The following is an 18,435-nucleotide window of genomic DNA, read 5'->3' on the forward strand; positions in this document are numbered from 1 at the left end:
CGAGGGCCATTCCCTCCTTCTGCAGCTTCTTAAGTGCCATCCTACTTTGTTCTGGCATGGTGTGGAGGACTGAAGAGACCTGGTCCCACAAGGTATATTGATACCTGCTCATACAGGCAGCGTAGTTCGCGATCTTCATTCCCAGAGACCCAGAGGAATAAAGCCGTCGTCCCACGGCGTCCAGCTTGCGACCCTCCTTGTCGGGGGGGGTCGAGTGCGTTTTCTTTGCTCTGGACGAGGACGAGACCACAATCGAGTTAGGCTTGGGGTGCGTATACAGGAACTCCGCTGTATCCTCCTGCAGACGGTACATATGGTCCAGCCGGCGAGATGACACCGGCGTGGACGCGGGTTTGTCCCAGGATGCCTTCGCTGTATGAAGCATCACGTTGGTGATGGGCAGGGCGACCGCTGTCGAGGTGTCCCTTTGAACAATGTCAAACACATTGTCAGTGACCACGGGCTGTTGCTGGACTGTCGGCAACGACAAGGCCAGCGCCATGCGTTTGATTAAGTCTCCATACGATTTTAGGTCTTCAGAAGGGGAGATGGGATGATCCTCCGTGGTCTTATCCGGTGGTGAAGGTTCGCCAGTAGAAGATGCGCCTTGTTCTTCGGGTGATGATTCCCTCATGGACCTAGGAGATGCCTCAGGTGAGTCTGATTGCTCGGGGGTCAATCGAGGCGGAGAAGCCGGGGCCACTGGAGTCGTCTTCCGTTCCTCGGAAGTGGAATGTTGCTCTGGTTCCCGGGGTCGAACCGGCTGTGTGGTCTCAGGCGGTTTCGATATTGTAGCAGGAGCCGTACTTCTGGGTGTTCTGCAGGACATCCGTGACCTATACGAAGTCTCTGATGCCTGGTCCCAATCCAGCTGACGCGGTGGCAACCAGGGAAAAGGATGTTGCATGGGGCAGGCACCATAAAGGTACTGCCATTGTCGCTGATCCCAGGGAATGTGAGACACTGGTCGATGTGGAGAAGGATCTCTCTTTCGGTATCGAGGAGATCTGCTGCTCGATGAACGATCCCGGTGTGAGTCTCTGCGTCGATCTCGAACGGGACTCCGAGAACGAGGGGACCGCTGTCTCGGCGTGAGCCTCCCGGCTGGGCTTTTATCGACACCGACCCGTTGCGCCGAATCGATCTCGGAGTCGGAGTCGGAGATGACGAGTTGCGTCGACCTTGAAGCGAGCGGCGACGTACTCTGTCGACGAACTGGTGAGGCAAAGAGCTTGAGAGGCGGGACAACCGGCGTCGAAGGCTCCGATGTCGAGACAGGCGTCGATCCCGAGGCGGACTTATGCTCCGACTTATCGGCCTTCCGCTTCTTCACCTTCTCCGCATGTTTGTCCTCTTTACGCCGTTTTTCCGGTAGCGAGGATTCGGATGCGGCTGCCGAGCCCGAACGTTTGCGGGGGCGATCGGCATCAGAGGGCCCTTTTTCGGCGTCGACCGGTTTCGGTGTCGACAGTTCAGCCGAAGGTTGCCCTTGGTCGGGAGCGGATGCACGTGGTGATAATGCCCTCTCCATAAGCGCTGCCGCCAGTAGCGCAGCCCTGTTCTTCCTTGTCTGCTTAGAGAATTTGGCGCAGTGGGCGCACGAGTCCGGTTTGTGCCGTTCCCCCAGGCACAACAGACACAGGGAGTGGCCGTCCGGTGGTGCGATTTTGCTCCCGCACTTCGAACAGCGACGGAAGAAGCCCCACCGCTTTTCCATGCGAGGTCCAGGAAAAGAAGGGCGGGAAAGGCCCGATTGAACGGGGGAGGGCGCCCCGAAGGGCGGGAAAAACTCACCCCACGCTCCGACGGGCTAAGAAAACACTATCTAACTAACTAAACTAACAACTAACTACAGCTAACACTAAGAAAAACCGATTTAGACAAAGTCCAACGAAGTTCACCGACCGTAGCGAAAAGATCAACCGATCAGCGCGGCGGTCAGAAGAGAACTGGCGGGATGTCCGCTCCCGTCCCGGCGAGCATGCGCAGAGGGGGGGAGTTGCGCATGCGCGCTGGGGCAGAGAGGCGGAAATCCGCAGCTTTTGAAGTTTACCGATCAGGGTCGGCGCCGGCGCCTCTCCCATTGGTGTGATGCACAGAGACCACGAAGAAGATAGGACGGATTCCCAGTGGAGTTTTATAAAAAGTTCAGCTCTGACGTGTTACATCCTCTTTTAAAAACTTGCAACCTTGCTATGACAACTGGTGTCCTTCCGGATTCGTGGAAGGATTCCAAGATGATAGTGATATACAAAGAAGGCAAGGACAAGCAAAACCCCAAATCCTACAGACCAATTTCAATCCTAAATCATGATTTCAAAATTTTTTCAACTATTTTGGCCCGTAGATTAAATAAAATTATTTGTGCTTACGTACACACAGATCAGGCAGGATTTATTCCTGGACGCTCTATTTCAGACAATATTAGGAGAACCCTCAATCTAATCCATTTTGGTAAGACATCTAAAATACCTTCTTTAATTCTCTCTTTGGACGCAGAAAAAGCTTTTGATATGTTGGAAATTAATTATTTAAAAGCAGTCCTAAACTACATGGGATTTGGCCCAAATTTTTTGAATTCCATTTCGGCTATCTACAAAGATCCTAAAACGCAATTAACTATTAATAATCATAGATCAGATGAAATTCATTTATCAAGGGGTACACGTCAAGGCTGCCCGCTTTCTCCAATTTTGTTTGCCATCTCGTTAGAGCCGTTAGCCCACTTAGTACGGTCGGATCCTGATATTGCAGGCATTATGGTGAGAGGTGTCTCTCATAAAATTAGCCTTTTCGCTGATGACACTGTTTTTTATTTGAGCAACCCATTGCATTCGTTAACCAAATTAATGAGAACCTTAACATCATTTAAAGAGTTTTCAGGTTTTACCATCAACATGTCTAAATCGGAAATTTATCCGATTTACCTTCCTCCAGATGTCTACCAACAATTAGAATCTACTTTTCCATTTAAATGGGTTACTAAATCTTGGCGTCATCTAGGCATCCACATACCTTTGGACCAATCTAAATTATTTGAGGCAAATTATAAACAACTTTTTATAACCACTAAATCTAATTTGGCTAAATGGACTAAGCTACAGTTCAGTCTGTTAGAAAAAATAGACCTGTTAAAAACTTTCGTTCTACCTAAGTTTCTTTTTTTATTCCAAAATCTCCCTATTACTATTCCAAACAGTGATATGAAGTCTTGGCAAAAATGCTTCTCTCTTTTCATATGGAATTACAAGAAGGCAAGGATTTCGTATCATGTCCTGTCCAAACCTACGGTCAAGGGCGGCTTGTCTGCACCAATTTTAAACAGCTACTATGTGGCAGCCCAGCTTCGTAATGTTTTGTTTTATGCCAGAAAAGAATGCCAGACACCATGGTTTCAAATTGAATCTGCTAGCTTATACCCTATTCGTCTTAATGAATTCCTTTGGAACACTAGAGCCGAAAGGAGAAAAATTTTGTTGAATAATCCTTTTTTGCGTTGCACCTTAGAGTTATGGGACAAATATAGAAATCTTATAGTTCAACCCTCCACTCCTGTAATGGCCTTTTTGGGCCAGAGTTGGTTTCCTCCGGGAATTTCAAAGGAGAGCTTTGGAATTTGGCGACAACACAATATCCTTAGGATTTCAGATGTAAGTTCTAAGGGTCAGCTGCTTACCCGTAACCAGTTGGAATCTAAATATAGCACCAAAATTCCTTGGTATGAGTATTATCAACTTTATGATACATTGAATAAAGTAATTCCCGTTATGTTAGCTGAAAGTCAATTGAATGCTGTTGAAAAATTAATTATTAAAGAAAACACAACAATGAGAGGAGTGATTTCTAAACTATATAATTTATTAAACCAAAAAAACTGGGCATCGGTTTCAACACAACAGAACGCTTGGAGTAAAGATTGCTCTATTAATTTATCAGAAGATCAGTGGTCCATGATCTGGATGTCTCCAATTTGTAAATCCCGATGCACGAACTTTAAATTGCAACAATTTAAATTATGTTCAAGATGGTATTTGACTCCTCTTTCCCTTAGCCATGCGAGTAAAAATTACAATCCCCTTTGTTGGAAAGGCTGTGGTGAAATTGGGTCCTTCTTCCATTGCTGGTGGTCCTGCCAGAAAATTCAAATTTTTTGGAATTCCTTGATAAGTATAATTGAGACTATTGTTAATGACACCATCCCAAGGACCCCAGAATCCATTTTACTCAACTATTGGCCGGCTAATAAGTACTCCAAACAAAAGAAGGAACTCATCTCTCTTCTGCTATTGGCAGGGAAAATTCTATTGGCAAAATCTTGGAATGTGGCAAAAGTCCCTTCAATGACTTAGTGGTTCCAAAAGGTATGGGATTTGATTATACAGGATAAAATTGCATCTCAACTTATCCTTAGTGACAATCCCAAGGCAGGAGCTTTTTTTATTGAAAAAATGGTTTAGGTTTTTTGATCACATCAATGCCAATGCGTCAAACAAGAACAAAATACCAAAGAAATACCTAAACTTTGTCTTATATTGAGGTACGTCTCCTACCGCTATCGTACAGCCTAAGAAAATTGACTGTGAGACTTGAGGGGGCTAAATTATAATTTGTTCCTCCTTCCCCTCTCCCCACCCCCCCTCCTTTCCCCCCCCCCTGTTTGTTTGTTTGTCTATTGGTGTTGTCAGCGTTTGGGATTGTATGAGTGTATTCTGGATTAATACTATATTCTGATGTCTAAAAAATTGCATTTTTGTATTTTTCTATGGAAACCCTTCTTCTTTTTTGTCAATATAAAAATAAAAAATTTTGAGTTTAAAAAGAATGAGGGAGTTTTACATATTGTTCCAAGTAGGAGACAGCGTGGAAAGAGAGTCGGGAGTCAACAAACAGTCATGTTCCTGTTTAGGTGGGAAATGCAGGATGGAAGGCGGAGAATGATATTTTACTCAAAAGCCCTAGAATCTTTTAAGTCCTCTTCATGGCAGGCCCATGTATGCGCAGTCCCAAGGATAACTGACACAAGGAAAAGTTAATTTAGAACACTGAATGATGTTCAGGCTATCACCAAGGCTCAGAGAGACTAGACAACTCAAATATAATGTTTAAGCTATACAACAAGGGGGGAAATCTCTATGGGCTCATAAAACAGAAATGGCACAAGACCTTCTGGGATTGTGTCTGCACAACAATTCTTATTTCATTTAATTTCACTACTTGCCTGGGAATAGCTTCCTCTAAAGCAATCCAAGGCTGCTCCAGGAACTTTTTATGAAGGAACCACACGGATGGAGTCAATAATGTGATTCCTTTTCACAGACATGGCCACATAACAAAGTGGGATGAAGAGTGATGATGAATAAAGAATTATACCTCTATTCCCATCAGCATATCTCATTTATACACATATACCCTGAGTGGAATGGAACTATACCATGGGAGATAGCTCTCTTGCTGCTGGCACTTGAAGTGGCTCTTCAGTCCACAGCAACTGTACAAGCTACTTGTATTTCATTCATGAGATGCATGATTATGTGCAAGAAAACTAGGATGAGTACAAAGTTTGGACTACATTCCCTACCCATGCCAATACCAGTAGCATTTCTAGTGAAAAGACAGCCCAGGAAACAATAAAGATATATTGGTGTATTATATGGGAAGATATAAAGAAAAATAGATAGCAAACTGTTGGGAGCTGAAGTCCATTTCCAACTCTACTTCACCCCAGCTGCCCCAGCTGAGGACAACCAGGGCCCAAACTCACCCATGCAAAGAAGGCCAAGAGAGGGAGGTGGCTGGGACCCACGCAGATCACTGTGATACACACAAGGCATGAAGCCAGAAGGCAGCAGGTAGGGGCATGGTCAGAAGGCAAAGCCAAGCCTGAACTTGGGAAGGCCAGAATGGGAGGGACTAAGAGGGTAACCTGAATAGCAAGAGGAAGGAGAAACAATCAGCCAGGGGATGAGGCAGAACGGCTTACGTTTCCTTTTATAATATAGTAGAAGAGGACTAAAAACAGGCCAAGTGGAATGGGGCCAGGGAACCTCAAAAAAGGGAAGGCACCACACCTGGCCAAGGAGGAAGCAACTGACTGAGCACAGACCAGGAAGGGAGAGAGGGAGAAAAAGTGAGAGAATGAGAACACTTATGTACTTATGGAGAGCCAGACTGGAGAAGAAAAATGACCCGGCGCCAGAACCTCTTCTCTTTCCCAAATCTGAGGCTGATGGGTCAGTTGCCCTCTTTGGTGATGGGACAGTGGAAGGCAGGATGATCATCTCCAGGTTGGGGAGCTTCAAACAATGAAATATATACAGCTGGGATTATGCCTAGGTAACTAGCAAGAACTAAACAATGATGTTACAAAGCTATTGATCATATAATGTCTTTCACATAATGCAAGTTCAGTCAAATAAGAAAGATCTAAAAACTGGATTCTTAAACATGCTGCTCCTAGTAGAAGCATAGCAGCTAACATATAATTGAAGTTTTAAACATATAAAATGAAGCTATTTATAACAAGGCTGTAACAAATTTGAGCTAGAATGTGTGTACTCATCCTCTGTGTAAACATGATAGGGAAAACTTCAAAAGTAAGAGGAGCATTTTAGGAAATCTGTAAGAACAAGTCTACCCAATTAAATTATACTGTACATGCAGGAGAATGAAATTCCATGATTTTCTTTTTACTTTGAAAATTGTACACATGCATTTTCCTTGTCTGTAAATAATTACTCAGGTCTTGCATAACTCACTTTTATCATACAAGTCCCTTACATTGTAATACATTAGTTTGTCATGGGCAAATGCAACTTCCATGTCAGCATAGCCCTAGTTTAGTACAGCATGATCACAAAAGCACTGCAGTAACCATAATATTTCTATCAGAAATCTATAAGTGTTTTTCCAGACTAAACATGAGGAACTAGAAGAATGAATAACAGGCATATATGAAATCCCCAATACCTAAACAGCATCTTATTTGTATTGATTTTCAAGTTTCATTTCCATCCGCCACGCTGCACAACATACAGGCTTTAAAACTAAGAATTGTAAAATAGTTTCTGAAAGACCACAGGACTTTGGCTGTTCAAAGAAAAAGAACTCCAGGGTGTGCCTCTGGTGACCCCTTTAAAAAGCAAGCAATCTTTCTATAGCTATGCCTTTCCTGACATTGTTTTACTGAAGCCAACTCAACCATTGACAGTATCAAAGATCAACAGTTTTTTTTAAATTAAAAGCATGGAAGGGCCCTAGAAATAATTAAGCCAAGGCTACAGACAGCCCTAAATCATCTGATTTTTGCAAATATAGTAGTAAGCACACATTTGGGGAACTCAATAATCGTTATTGAGTTTTGAACACTTATTTTAAATCCCACCCCCTCCAAGGTTAGGTGATTATATTCTTTTTCTGATTAAGGAGGAAAATAACTATCTCTGCATCCTCAAGGGTTTTTTTTATATATATAACTCTGAATAGGAACCAAATACAAACAGCTATTTCAGCTTCTGCACCCTTTTAAATTCTAGAAGTAATATCAAAATTGGAATCTCCATTTGTATTACATTATACCAGGGCTTGTTTTGAGCAGGATTGCACAGTTCCTGCTGGCTTGGTGTCAGCAGGTGTCGTCTAATATGCAAATGAGTCTTTGCTGGGCTTTTTCTAAAAAAACCAACAACCCTGCATTATGCAAGCCTCAAAAACTGTATCATCCTGAATGTTCCACAGTAACATGAAATAGGCCAAAATGAATTCCAGGAGTCTGAACAGACTCCTAGAAGTCTTAGCTTTGAATAGAACAAAGAAAAGAAAAAATCAGGGGGAGGGAAGAGAAGAGAAAAGAAGAGGACAAGGCTTCTGGCCTTTATGACTGAAAATAAACCTAAAAACTCTGGACAATTTTCTCTCACAATTAGCGACTATGTAAGCATATTCAGATCTGGGATTAGTTATTTTAGTACACCATTCCCTATGGCACCTGAGTGTCAGGTTTTCATCTCCCTATGTGCTTTATGTAGATCTACCAATTATGCTAGCACATGAAAATTGGGCAAATTTGCATATTTAACTCAGATTTTTAAGAGCTTCTATATATGAACCGAGGCCAGTTCTAGATTTTGTGGGGACCTGGGCAGGGAGTGCTCAGGGGCCCCTTATGCCCACTACTAGGCCGCCCCTTCTTGCCCACCCACCCATGTGCCTTCACTTACCTGTGCATCCTTCCTCCACTCACTCTCAAGGTCTTCCCACCATCTGTGGTCACAGCATGCCTTTCTCCCAGTGATGGTGGGTGGTGATGCAGCTAGGAGTGCCATATCCACAGCCACCAAGAATGTTGATGCTTCATGCACCACCCACATGCTATTATCCAGTGGCGTTAAGAAGCACATGCAATTGGGAACACAAGTGACAAAGCACTTAGAAGCATTGGAAGGGCATGAGTGCAGGCATCAGAGAAAGTGTGTTAGGGAGTCAGCAGCGGTGGGTCTTGCCAGAATCCATGGCCTCAGATAGTTGCCACACCTCAGGGTATGCTGACACTGGCCCTACTAGAAACATGCATGCAAAACAATCAAACTATCAGGAAATTCTGAACTTACCCACAAATCATGTTCAGCATAATCAAACAGCAGCCACACCTTTCTATCACTGTGAGAAAGGAATACCTTCTGTAATGCAATCACATTTGGGTGCTTCAGTTCTCGCAAAAGCTGCATGTAAAGAGACAAAAAGAATTCTGCTGTTACAAAACAGATCATTTACTATTAATTTGCCATGAGTTATTTCTCTTCCTAAAGAGTGCCTCACAAAATAAAAAAGAAAGCCTATTTTTTTCCGGTAGTTCAAAAACACGTACCGTGGATGTCGCCTTCTGTGTCTTTTTCAGTGAAGTTCTGCTTTGCAGACAAGGATCTCTGCAGTGGATTCCCCAGCTCTGGGAGCAAAAGAATTAATTCCTACCCCCTTCCCCCAGCTTTCTCTCTTCTTTAACTTTTCTCTAGCGAGAAGTATAACTTTTTAGACATAGGAAGAAGGACACACTAACCATTCTGAAATGAAGAAAATGCATAATGTACAATACACTAAATCATTCACTAACATTAATGGTTTTATTAAAACACGTTTCATAGTCAACTTTGTAGATGCATTAATTTATGAGATTACCAGTTTCATACAACCACTCATAACAACAAAGGTTAGGGTTATATTAGGGTTTGTAGAATCTTTCGGGCTCAAGTGCCGTGTTCTACTGGAGAAAGTTTTCCTTCCAGACGTTTTGTTCTGGAAGGAAAACTTTCTCCAGTAGAACACGGCACTTGAGCCCGAAAGATTCTACAAACCCTAATGATGTTACCAGCCATGAAAACTTGAAATCTTTGGTTAGGGTTATAGTTTCATTAACTCTTTTACCCTGCATTTTTCACAGAGATTCAAAGGACCATACAATAAATAATCTGTATATCTAATTGCAACAGGTGGCCCTCACCTGTGGCCACCTAAATAAGCAGACCGGGACTATACTGGAACTAAACAGAATTTTTGACAAACATGGGTATTTCCCCAAGTTTGCAGAAATAGCTAAAAAGTAAAAAAAAATGTTGGGGGTTTAAATTCCCCCCAAATTAAATTAGTATTGCCTGTGTGCATGCAGACTGCTCCAGGCCCAGCCAGGGAAGCGGAGCAAACTGGGAACTGCTCCTGGCCTAGCCATGGCGGCGGAGCTTTCTGGGAGCTGCTCTAGGCTCAGCTATGGTAGCAGAGGACTCCAGGAGAGGCTTCAAGCCCAGCCACGGTGGTGTAGGGTAGGAACCTCTTTGGCTCCCAGGTACCATTGCTGTCTCCACGGGGCTTAATATTGGTGGTGGGGCCTAGAGTTGCAATGAGGAGGGAAGATGGAAATCTCCCCCATCCACAAGTCTCATGAGCCTCCCATTTGTACAATATAAAACATATATGGCATTTTGATGTTCAGCATTCATGTCAATGGAAAGCTGAACAATCACTTTTGATTTTTAAAAAAGAAACTTCGCTAAATTGAGGGGACTAGTGAAAAGGAAGTTTAAAAGGAGAACTAAAAGTGAAATCCCTCCTGGATGCCTGGAAATTGTTTAACACTACAATAGGTAGAGACAGAATTCATACCTCAAATCATGAAACATACCACAGACTGTAAAAGGGGAACAGAAATCAGCACAGGTTCTGGCAAAATAAATACAATTTGACAAATAAGGGAAAATGTGAGGATGGCCAAAAACATTAAGACAAAAATCTGGTGGCAGTTCAAACATTAACAAAATTTATGTCAATATGAGCTTTTCACAGCCTACTTTACAGATCTGAAGAAGTGGGGACTGTGATCCACAAAAGCTCATATTGAAGTATTTTTAACCTTTAAGGTGCCACCAATCTTTGTTTTATTTAGCTTTGACAGACTAACATGGCTACCTCTTTGCAAAAATATTAATATAAACAATAATTATTTCTTGAAATATATCAGGAGTAGAAAACCAGCTACGGAGAAAGCAGGGCCTTCAAATAAAAAACTAATAAAAGGATTCCTTAAGGAAGACTGCAGAAAAACTGAATGAATTATTTGCATTTATTTTCACTGTGGAAAATGTTTGGCATGTACCCATGTGTTGGAGCCACTGAATAAACTCGGCAATCACGGCCCTTTTACATGTTAAAAATTTATTAAATGGCAGGAAGCAGCGAAGAGGAATAAACAGTTCTCACATGGAGAAAAGTAAGTAGTGGGATCCCACAAGATTCAGTACTGGAGCAGGTGCTATTTTGTTTATGATTTGGAACTGGGGGTGAGTAGTGTAATACCCAGGTTTGCAGATGACATTAAAATTTTCTGGATGGTGAAAGCCAAGGTGGATGGTGAAGGTCTCCAGGAGGATCTCTCTAACCATGTGCTAAATGAAATTCAGTGTAAGTGTAAAGAGAAACATACCGGGACACAAAAAATCCTTATTTTAAATTATCCTAATGTGGTCTAAACTAGCTAAGATTAAGACTGAAAGGGATATTGGGGTTGTAGCAGAATGTTTGAAGAAAATGTTGGCTCAGTGCATGGCAGCAGTGAAAAAGACAGCAGAGAAAAATTCCATGATAAGAATTATTAGGAAATGGCTATATTGTAATGCTTATGTATAGAGCTTTGGTATGGCCTCATTGGAATTACTGTGTGCACTTCTGGTCAACATGGATGTTATAGAGCTGGTAAAAAGTACAAAGGGGGGTAACCAGGATGATTAAAGGGTTGGAGCACCTTCCCTATGAGGAAAGTCTGGAGAGTCTGCAACTTTTCAGTCTAGAAAAAGATGGCTGTGTGGAGAAATTACGGAAGTGTACAAAATTATGCAGAGGTAGAGAAAGTAATCACAGAGATTTTTATCCCTCTCTTTCTGCTGTGGGAAACAGCATGCTGGACTAGATGGACCATTCATCTGATCCAGCAGGCTCTGCTTAGGTTCTTATGATGCAGGCACTTTGAAACTCTTCATATTTTCTCTCTGTTGCTCTTTGGTCCATCTAAGAATGTATCTTCTTTCTTTAGCTCTACTGCCACATTCTTGTGCTTTGGTTTACATGCCTCCAAAGTTCCAAATTCCAATTTACCTATTTTATATGAATGTCTGATGAAACCACAAAGGCCATGAGAACTTCCATAGCTGTCATTAACATTCCATGTCATTTGAAGCAAACAAATGAAATAGATTTTACTCAAATGCTTCAGCAATCAACATGCACCAGACTCTTAATATGAGGTTCTCCTGGCTTGGGAAGAAGGATAGAGTTAGAGAGCCTGTTTTAATTTGCAGGAGGTATGAACAGCAAAATGGAAACTTTCCTTTTCTGGCATTTAAGATGGTAGTGCTTGGAAGTGGGGGAGCAGTTCCATGATTTGGATTTCATGTTTTTCCAGCAGGAGCCCTTATATATGTTGAAGGCTTATATAAGGGTGGATAAATCTGTAAGAGCCTCTAAATAAAGAGATGTGCTGCTCAAGTGAGTATTTCTGCAACAGCACATATTCCCATTAGATATCCTATTATTTACCACAATTCACTAGTACCTCTACGCAGCGTCCATGCTTGCTTCCCTATGTCCAGTTGTATTTTTTCTCATAGGACTCTGAAACATCACCCATCAAGGCACTGAAAAGACTCAGACACAGTTAGCCTCAGCAAGGCTGCTATGTTGTTAGCTGGTGTGATGGACTGAAAGCAGTTTGACTGGGTTAGAGGAGAACAACTGTTTCCATGGAGATGAATATACCAAGTGGAAGGAGACTAAGAGAGGGGAAAAATCACCTCACAGTTAGTTCAGTTGGAGATCAACTGAAGAAAGAAGCTAAGCTCAGTCTGTCAGCTCAGTTCCTTGAGACAGAACTGGTTTGGTAGTTTCTGTCTGAGAGAGAGTTCATTTGCAAGAAGGGGCAAATCAAAGGCTCGTTCTGAGGGGAGACTCTCTGAGTTGTGGCACACTGTGTCACATAGCAGAGGAAACTCTGCATATTTTCTCTCAGCATCTGCTGAGGAGTCCTGTCAGTGCCAAAGGACAGTCTCCTGGTTCAAATATAGAACACAAACACACTGGGAGAGAGGCTAAGGTTCTTGTGGCTGTGAAGAAATCCCAGAAGTCAGACAGGGATACTAGTTGTGTGGGACTGAACACGGGATTGAGGTGCTGGTGCGATAGCACTCAAGGGTGTTAGTTCCTAGGTATTAGTCTAACATCTGGAGTGTACCTGTCTGCTAGTGGAAAGTGTCTGTGAGGGGATATTTCTGTCACAAGTTCAGACAGTCCTCTGAGTGAATGACAAAGAGTGGGTGGATTTTGTATTATACAAAGCCTGAACAATTTTTAAATCTTTCTCTGGTTAAGGGTGTTTTTCAGAGTTAAGGAAACGCTGTTTGTTTCCTGCTTGTGGGAAAGGGCAGAATATAAATGAACAAAAATAAATAAATAATTTTCTATTACTTCAGCCTGCCAACATCTCTAGTGTTCAGAAATCATTTATTATTTGAATTTCTGCCTGCCAACTGGGATTTAACAACCATCCAATAGCTAAAGTTTCCTCCCTTCCTTGCCTTCTGTATTCAATAAACATAGTATTTGGTTTTGAATTTTAAAAATGCTTTGGTGCTTCATTATTTCTGACAAGATTTTATTGTGTGCGTAAGGTACTGGGGTAAAGGTGACAAAAATTCATAGAGGTCCCTTTCCCCACACCGACCCTGACTTCCTCACCGCTGCCTCACCGCTTAACTAGACAATACCAGATAGCTAGTAAGTGTCAGTATGCACATTTTTTAGTATCTAAAGAGGAAGCAAGTAATTGCTAAATTATGCTGCTTAAAGATTAGATTTGTAAAATGGTGATGAATGTCACTTGGCTTTTTAAATACTAGTTAGCATGCCAAAAGCCCTTTCACTATCAGAATGAAAAAGACAAATCACTGCACCAAATAAACACAGCCTTTAGGAGGCATGGCTTTCAGATGACAGAGCAAGCAACAGGTCTGTGTCAACTTTATCTTTTTTTACAAAAAAACAATAATCACAATTTTGGCACTTGTGAATCTATATCCTATTTTTCTATGCATTATTACCAGGTGTTGCCTTTCTTTTTGCTAAGTTGTTAAAGTCATGTCAAACCCCTGTTCTGTGACAAACATTTTAAAAGGCAGTTCTATAAATAATTTCATTTCAGGATCTCAAAATCTTCTGGCATTATTGAACACCATTCTTCTTAAACAAAAGCATTTCAAACAACTTTAAAAGGGCTGTGCTTCAATTCAAAAAAAGGAAATGAGACAACCAGTATTGTGTTTTCAGTCAATAGAGTTCACAGAAAGAGTATAAGTAACAGTATAAATAAGAAAGATTTTGAAGAGGCAGCATAGAAATGACTTAAACAAACAAGTTGAGCACTTTTATAGAGAGACTGCTGGCACAGCTAAATTTCACACCACTTAGCTTGCAATCACAATGATAGAATTGACCAGAATCAAAACAAGACAACTAGGTTATCTAAGGTCAGAACTGCTTATTCCTAATCAATAACTTAAATATTTTCAGGCTCAAAACCCACACAACTGGTTGCATCCAAACCAGTGTGAGCATGGCTCCGTTTGCACAATAAGATTTTCCTACTTTCCTGTTGCAGCCTGCTGAGTGCCTCCCCTACCCACCTGATCCCCACTTTAAAGGTTCAGAAAACTGCTGGAACAATATGGGGTATGGTCCACTGGGTTACAGTTGGACAAGGAAAAACTATGCAGATCAGGGACACACAAAGCCTTTCAGTTAAACAAGCCCTTTGGATACAAACCAATATTTCCTAATAAGGGACCAATGCAACAAAAGTAGGAGAACTACAAGGCAAATTGTGCAAGTCAGTGACCAAGTATCCAAGCAGAGGTGCTTTAACAGGATGGATAATATGCACTTCCTAAGGGCTCACAAGAAAACGTCAATATGTCTTAGATCTTCTGATTCTGTGAAATGCTCTCTCAGACATTAGTCAAGTGGATCAGTGCAGCAATATTCAAACCTTTCAAAAAGTAAGGTAAACCTATGGTAGTTTCTAAAGACTAAACTGTGCGCATGAAGCAGCTAAGATAGTAAGCTAATATAGTAAAAGCTTTATTAACTAGCACTCCGTTAACCAGAAAGTGTAGGCAATAGGTATTGTCGGGTCTTCGGTACCCCTCCCGGTCTCCCGGCGTCGCCGCTGCCCCTCCCGGGCACTCTGGGGTGTTCCCCAGAGGTCTCAGAAACAGGGGGGGTGGGCGCTGGGTTACTTCACCGCAGGCCCCCGTTCCCCTCTTGGCTGTGCCGTGGCTCCTGTCCCTCTCTCTCGCGAGGCAGCCTCTTTGCGCATCAGCCAGCTTCCTCCGCGACCTCCTCCCTCCCTCCTTTTATGCTTCCCGACCCATCCTTCCCCCTTCCCGGGTCCTGCCCCTCTCTGGCTCCTCCCCCCTTCAAAGCCCCAGACGCCCGGGAGAGGCGCGCCGGGGCTGGGCTGACTGGGCGTGCCTCGGGTGTCCTAGCCCTCGGCTGCGTGCTGCGATGGAGCGTCTCGTGCTGCGACGAGACGAACGGCTCTCCCCCTCCTGGCCCGGTGCTGGGCTCAGCTTCTCCCTCTTGCTCCCCGGCATCTTGCCCTGGCCAGACTTCGCGGACTCGAAGCTGGGCTCGCCGTCTGGGAGGCGTCGCTCGGGTGGCTGCTGTCGCCCCGTCAGTCGAGGTGAGGGGTGGGGCTGCCACGGGGGCTTGGAGAGGTGGGGAAGGCTCTTGGGGCGACGACGAGGGCTTGGAACGGCTGGCAGGCGCCAGGGGGTCTCCTCCGCGCAGTCCCCGCCTGGGCTGGGCGGGACAGGTATGCTGGTGTTTTGTCTTTGATAGCAGAGACTCAAACAATCTACATGAGCAAGGATCACTGCAGTAACCAAAAGCTGGGTCTGATAACCCAGAGCACATGAAGATGAGAGTCATGGTCTGGGTGGAACTGGGTCCAGGATCACAGGTAGCACATGAGTACTGGCCAGGTGAAGAGGTTGAACCAAAAGGGTCTCTGCTTAGCCCAGCACTTAAATATCCTGGAGAGGAAGAAGCTCCACCTGCTCCTTGCCTTCTTCCAGCCAGGGCTTGACTGAGACCCAAACCTGTGAAGCACTATACGTATTCAGACAGACAGTGATCTGGCTCAGAAGCTGGAACACAGGCTGCCAGCCTGATGCTTTGTCAACACTGAGCTGTCTCCTTGGAGGCATGCTGTCTTTGCCACTCCACTGATGACCCTGGATTTGGCCCCTGAAAGGCAGGGGACTGACTGCCCTGGGATCTGGCATGTTAGCAACATTGTCAGGAGCTAAATATTTAGAGGCTGGCATAACAACTGAGATCTGTGATCCATGGGATCTGAGTCTGGATGGAATCCAGTGGTGTGGTTTATCTTCTGAACCTCCTGATCTTCTCCCAGGGTGATTCCTGACTCATCATGGTCATCCTCAGATGAGGAATCTACTCCTGGGTCCAGTTTAGCCTGCTAGAGGTCCTGATGGCCAGGCACTGAGTGACTCACTTGTCTGCAAGCTCTTTCTTATTGAAAACCAAATCAAGAAATTTGAACATTGCCTAGATCTGGCCTATTTCTCATCCTTGGGAATTTGGACTTGGATCTCATGGAGATTTCCACAGGAAGAAGGGGGAGGTGATTTTTTCTGATTCCACCTATTTGCTGCAAATCACCAACTATCCCCAACACTGTTCTTGAGGCATCCCCTGATCTCCAAGAGCAGCATTTTGGGGCACTGGGAGCTGCAGCAGTAGTAGAATGAAACCCCTTACAACCATGGACATTCCTGCTGGACCCAAGTCATTGACACCATGGAGCAGAAAGTTTTAAATTGTCTTTTGTAAGCTACTAGAAGAGGTAGTGTAAATAAATCCCTAAAACCTTACTATGGCTTAAGAGTGCCTAGGGTGTCTGGGAATTTGGAGCTCTGGTGTTTACATTAAAATAACCCATTCATTCCTATTCCACAATGGACTACCTAGCCAAACTTAATCTTTTTTTGACAAAGGGCAAACTGTCATGGTAGTTCAGAGTCATTAACAACTACTTGGAGGAAGGAACTATCCTTTTAATAATTTCTGATTGGTAAGGTTGGCCTCTGACACCAGAGGTGGAGTTTTGCGTGGGATTGGCTAAATTAGTCAGTTTTCGAGGGGAGGCTCAGACATTTGTGATTTCCTTCATTTTCAATGGAACAATGGCAAATGGATCCACAGGATGGTAGACAGGGATTAAATACTCTGTCATCTTGCTTCTGCAAGGGACTCTGCACATGCTTTGTGGAATCCACTACAGTCTAGGTAAAATATAACTCTGAGTTAGACAGACTTTATGGGTTTTATTTGAAAATCTGTGTGCTATGTTACCGTGTACCCTTTGCCTTTTTTGTCCATCCCCTTTTTAAAAATCCAACCACCTCTTTCCTCTCCTCCCCCTTATAAGTGTTGCATTTTGAAATACTTTTTTGGCTTTGTTTCACTACAGTATATTTCTCTGTGATGTCTCTTAATTTCTTCCTTGCATACTAGACTGCATAGATACTACATAGTTTTCTGTAAGATATTCTCCAGAGTTTATACCTATTATTTCTCCATTGATCTAGTATGGTGCTAGAAGGAACTCTTCCTAAAGCACAATGGGGGGGGGGGTGCGCAAATCAGCTCAAGTTGCTAACTGAACCTATACCAACATATCTCAGATATGCTGGAGCAGGACACCAGCACCACTCTCAGCCACTGGCATAACTCCACAGCAGCTGCATGCCAGTGCAACTCTGGTGCAATTGCCTACACTGGCAATCATGTAGGTGGTTGGGGTGTGTGGCTGAATTTAATCAATTCCCTGAGCTCTTTCAGCTTGGAAGCATCTCCCCCCTCCAAAAAAAAACCAGGTGCAAAATTGTGGCAGCATAGTCCATAGGGACCCATTATAAGAAAAAAGAAAGTCCCCCTGTACTGCTGCAGCCATGCCCATAAGTTCCCAAGAATTCAGGAAGAGGGTAAGACCAATCTTCTCCCTCTTCTGCTGTGGCCAAGTGGACAAACCCTCACCCCAGCAACCAATCACAGTCCTCTCCCACTCTGCAAATAGTTCCAGCAGGAAGCACTGCAACTCACAAGGTAGGGTGCATGGCATAGGACACAGCCTGACAGCTCCCTGCTGTGCAGATTTAGAGAGAGCGCCAAGGCACATTGGTGGCAGGAAAAGCACAGAGAGGGCACTTAGCACCACTAGGTGAGCACTTTGCACCATTATTCAACAGTGAGTGCAAAGTCCACACTCTTTGGCTGACCTCTCCCATTCCTAACAGGTACCCCGTCTCCTCAGGACCCAAAGAGGCAGCCACACACTGACAGGTAATTGTCAGATTCCTCCAACCCCTTGCCCTCCATCATTGGCCAAGAGGCAACTTGTTAAGACCAACCCAGCAAGCAACCTTTTAACACCACCCCTTGCACCCAACCCTAGCAGTTGGAGAGGGGATTCAGGAATCCCTGACCCCCTCCTTTGGCAAAGGGCCATTGAGTGCACCCTACAGTGACACTTATAGGCTCTACCAGAGCCAATAAAGCAGTCATAGGAGCCTTGCTGTGGATGCTGTCTGTAGCAGGGAGAAACACGCCTCCAACTGCCAACCATCCGGCTAACAGGGTGTCCTGGTTGCAGTAGAAGGCTGCCTTCAGAAGGCACCTTTTTATTTATTTCTATACCACTTCTTTGTGACTAAAAGCTCAAAGTGGTTTATAGCAATGAACAAAGCAAGTACATCAATTATATCAATTAAAATAAATACAAAAATGATATAAGCATCCAATAATATACTCATATAAAAT

General features: G+C 43.7%; 1 protein-coding gene across 2 annotated transcripts in view; it reads right to left on the bottom strand.

Moving 5' to 3' along the window:
• Nucleotides 1-18,435, bottom strand: part of CDK19 (cyclin dependent kinase 19) — a 165,208-nt gene that overhangs the window by 94,343 nt on the left and 52,430 nt on the right. For both annotated transcript variants that reach the window (XM_060238154.1, XM_060238158.1), the window contains one exon: nt 8,607-8,717. In XM_060238154.1, the coding sequence (XP_060094137.1) occupies nt 8,607-8,717 (111 nt within the window). The remainder of the gene's footprint in view (nt 1-8,606; nt 8,718-18,435) is intronic.

The sequence above is a fragment of the Heteronotia binoei genome, chromosome 1 (assembly GCF_032191835.1).
Source record: "Heteronotia binoei isolate CCM8104 ecotype False Entrance Well chromosome 1, APGP_CSIRO_Hbin_v1, whole genome shotgun sequence".
NCBI classification, from domain to species: domain Eukaryota; kingdom Metazoa; phylum Chordata; class Lepidosauria; order Squamata; family Gekkonidae; genus Heteronotia; species Heteronotia binoei.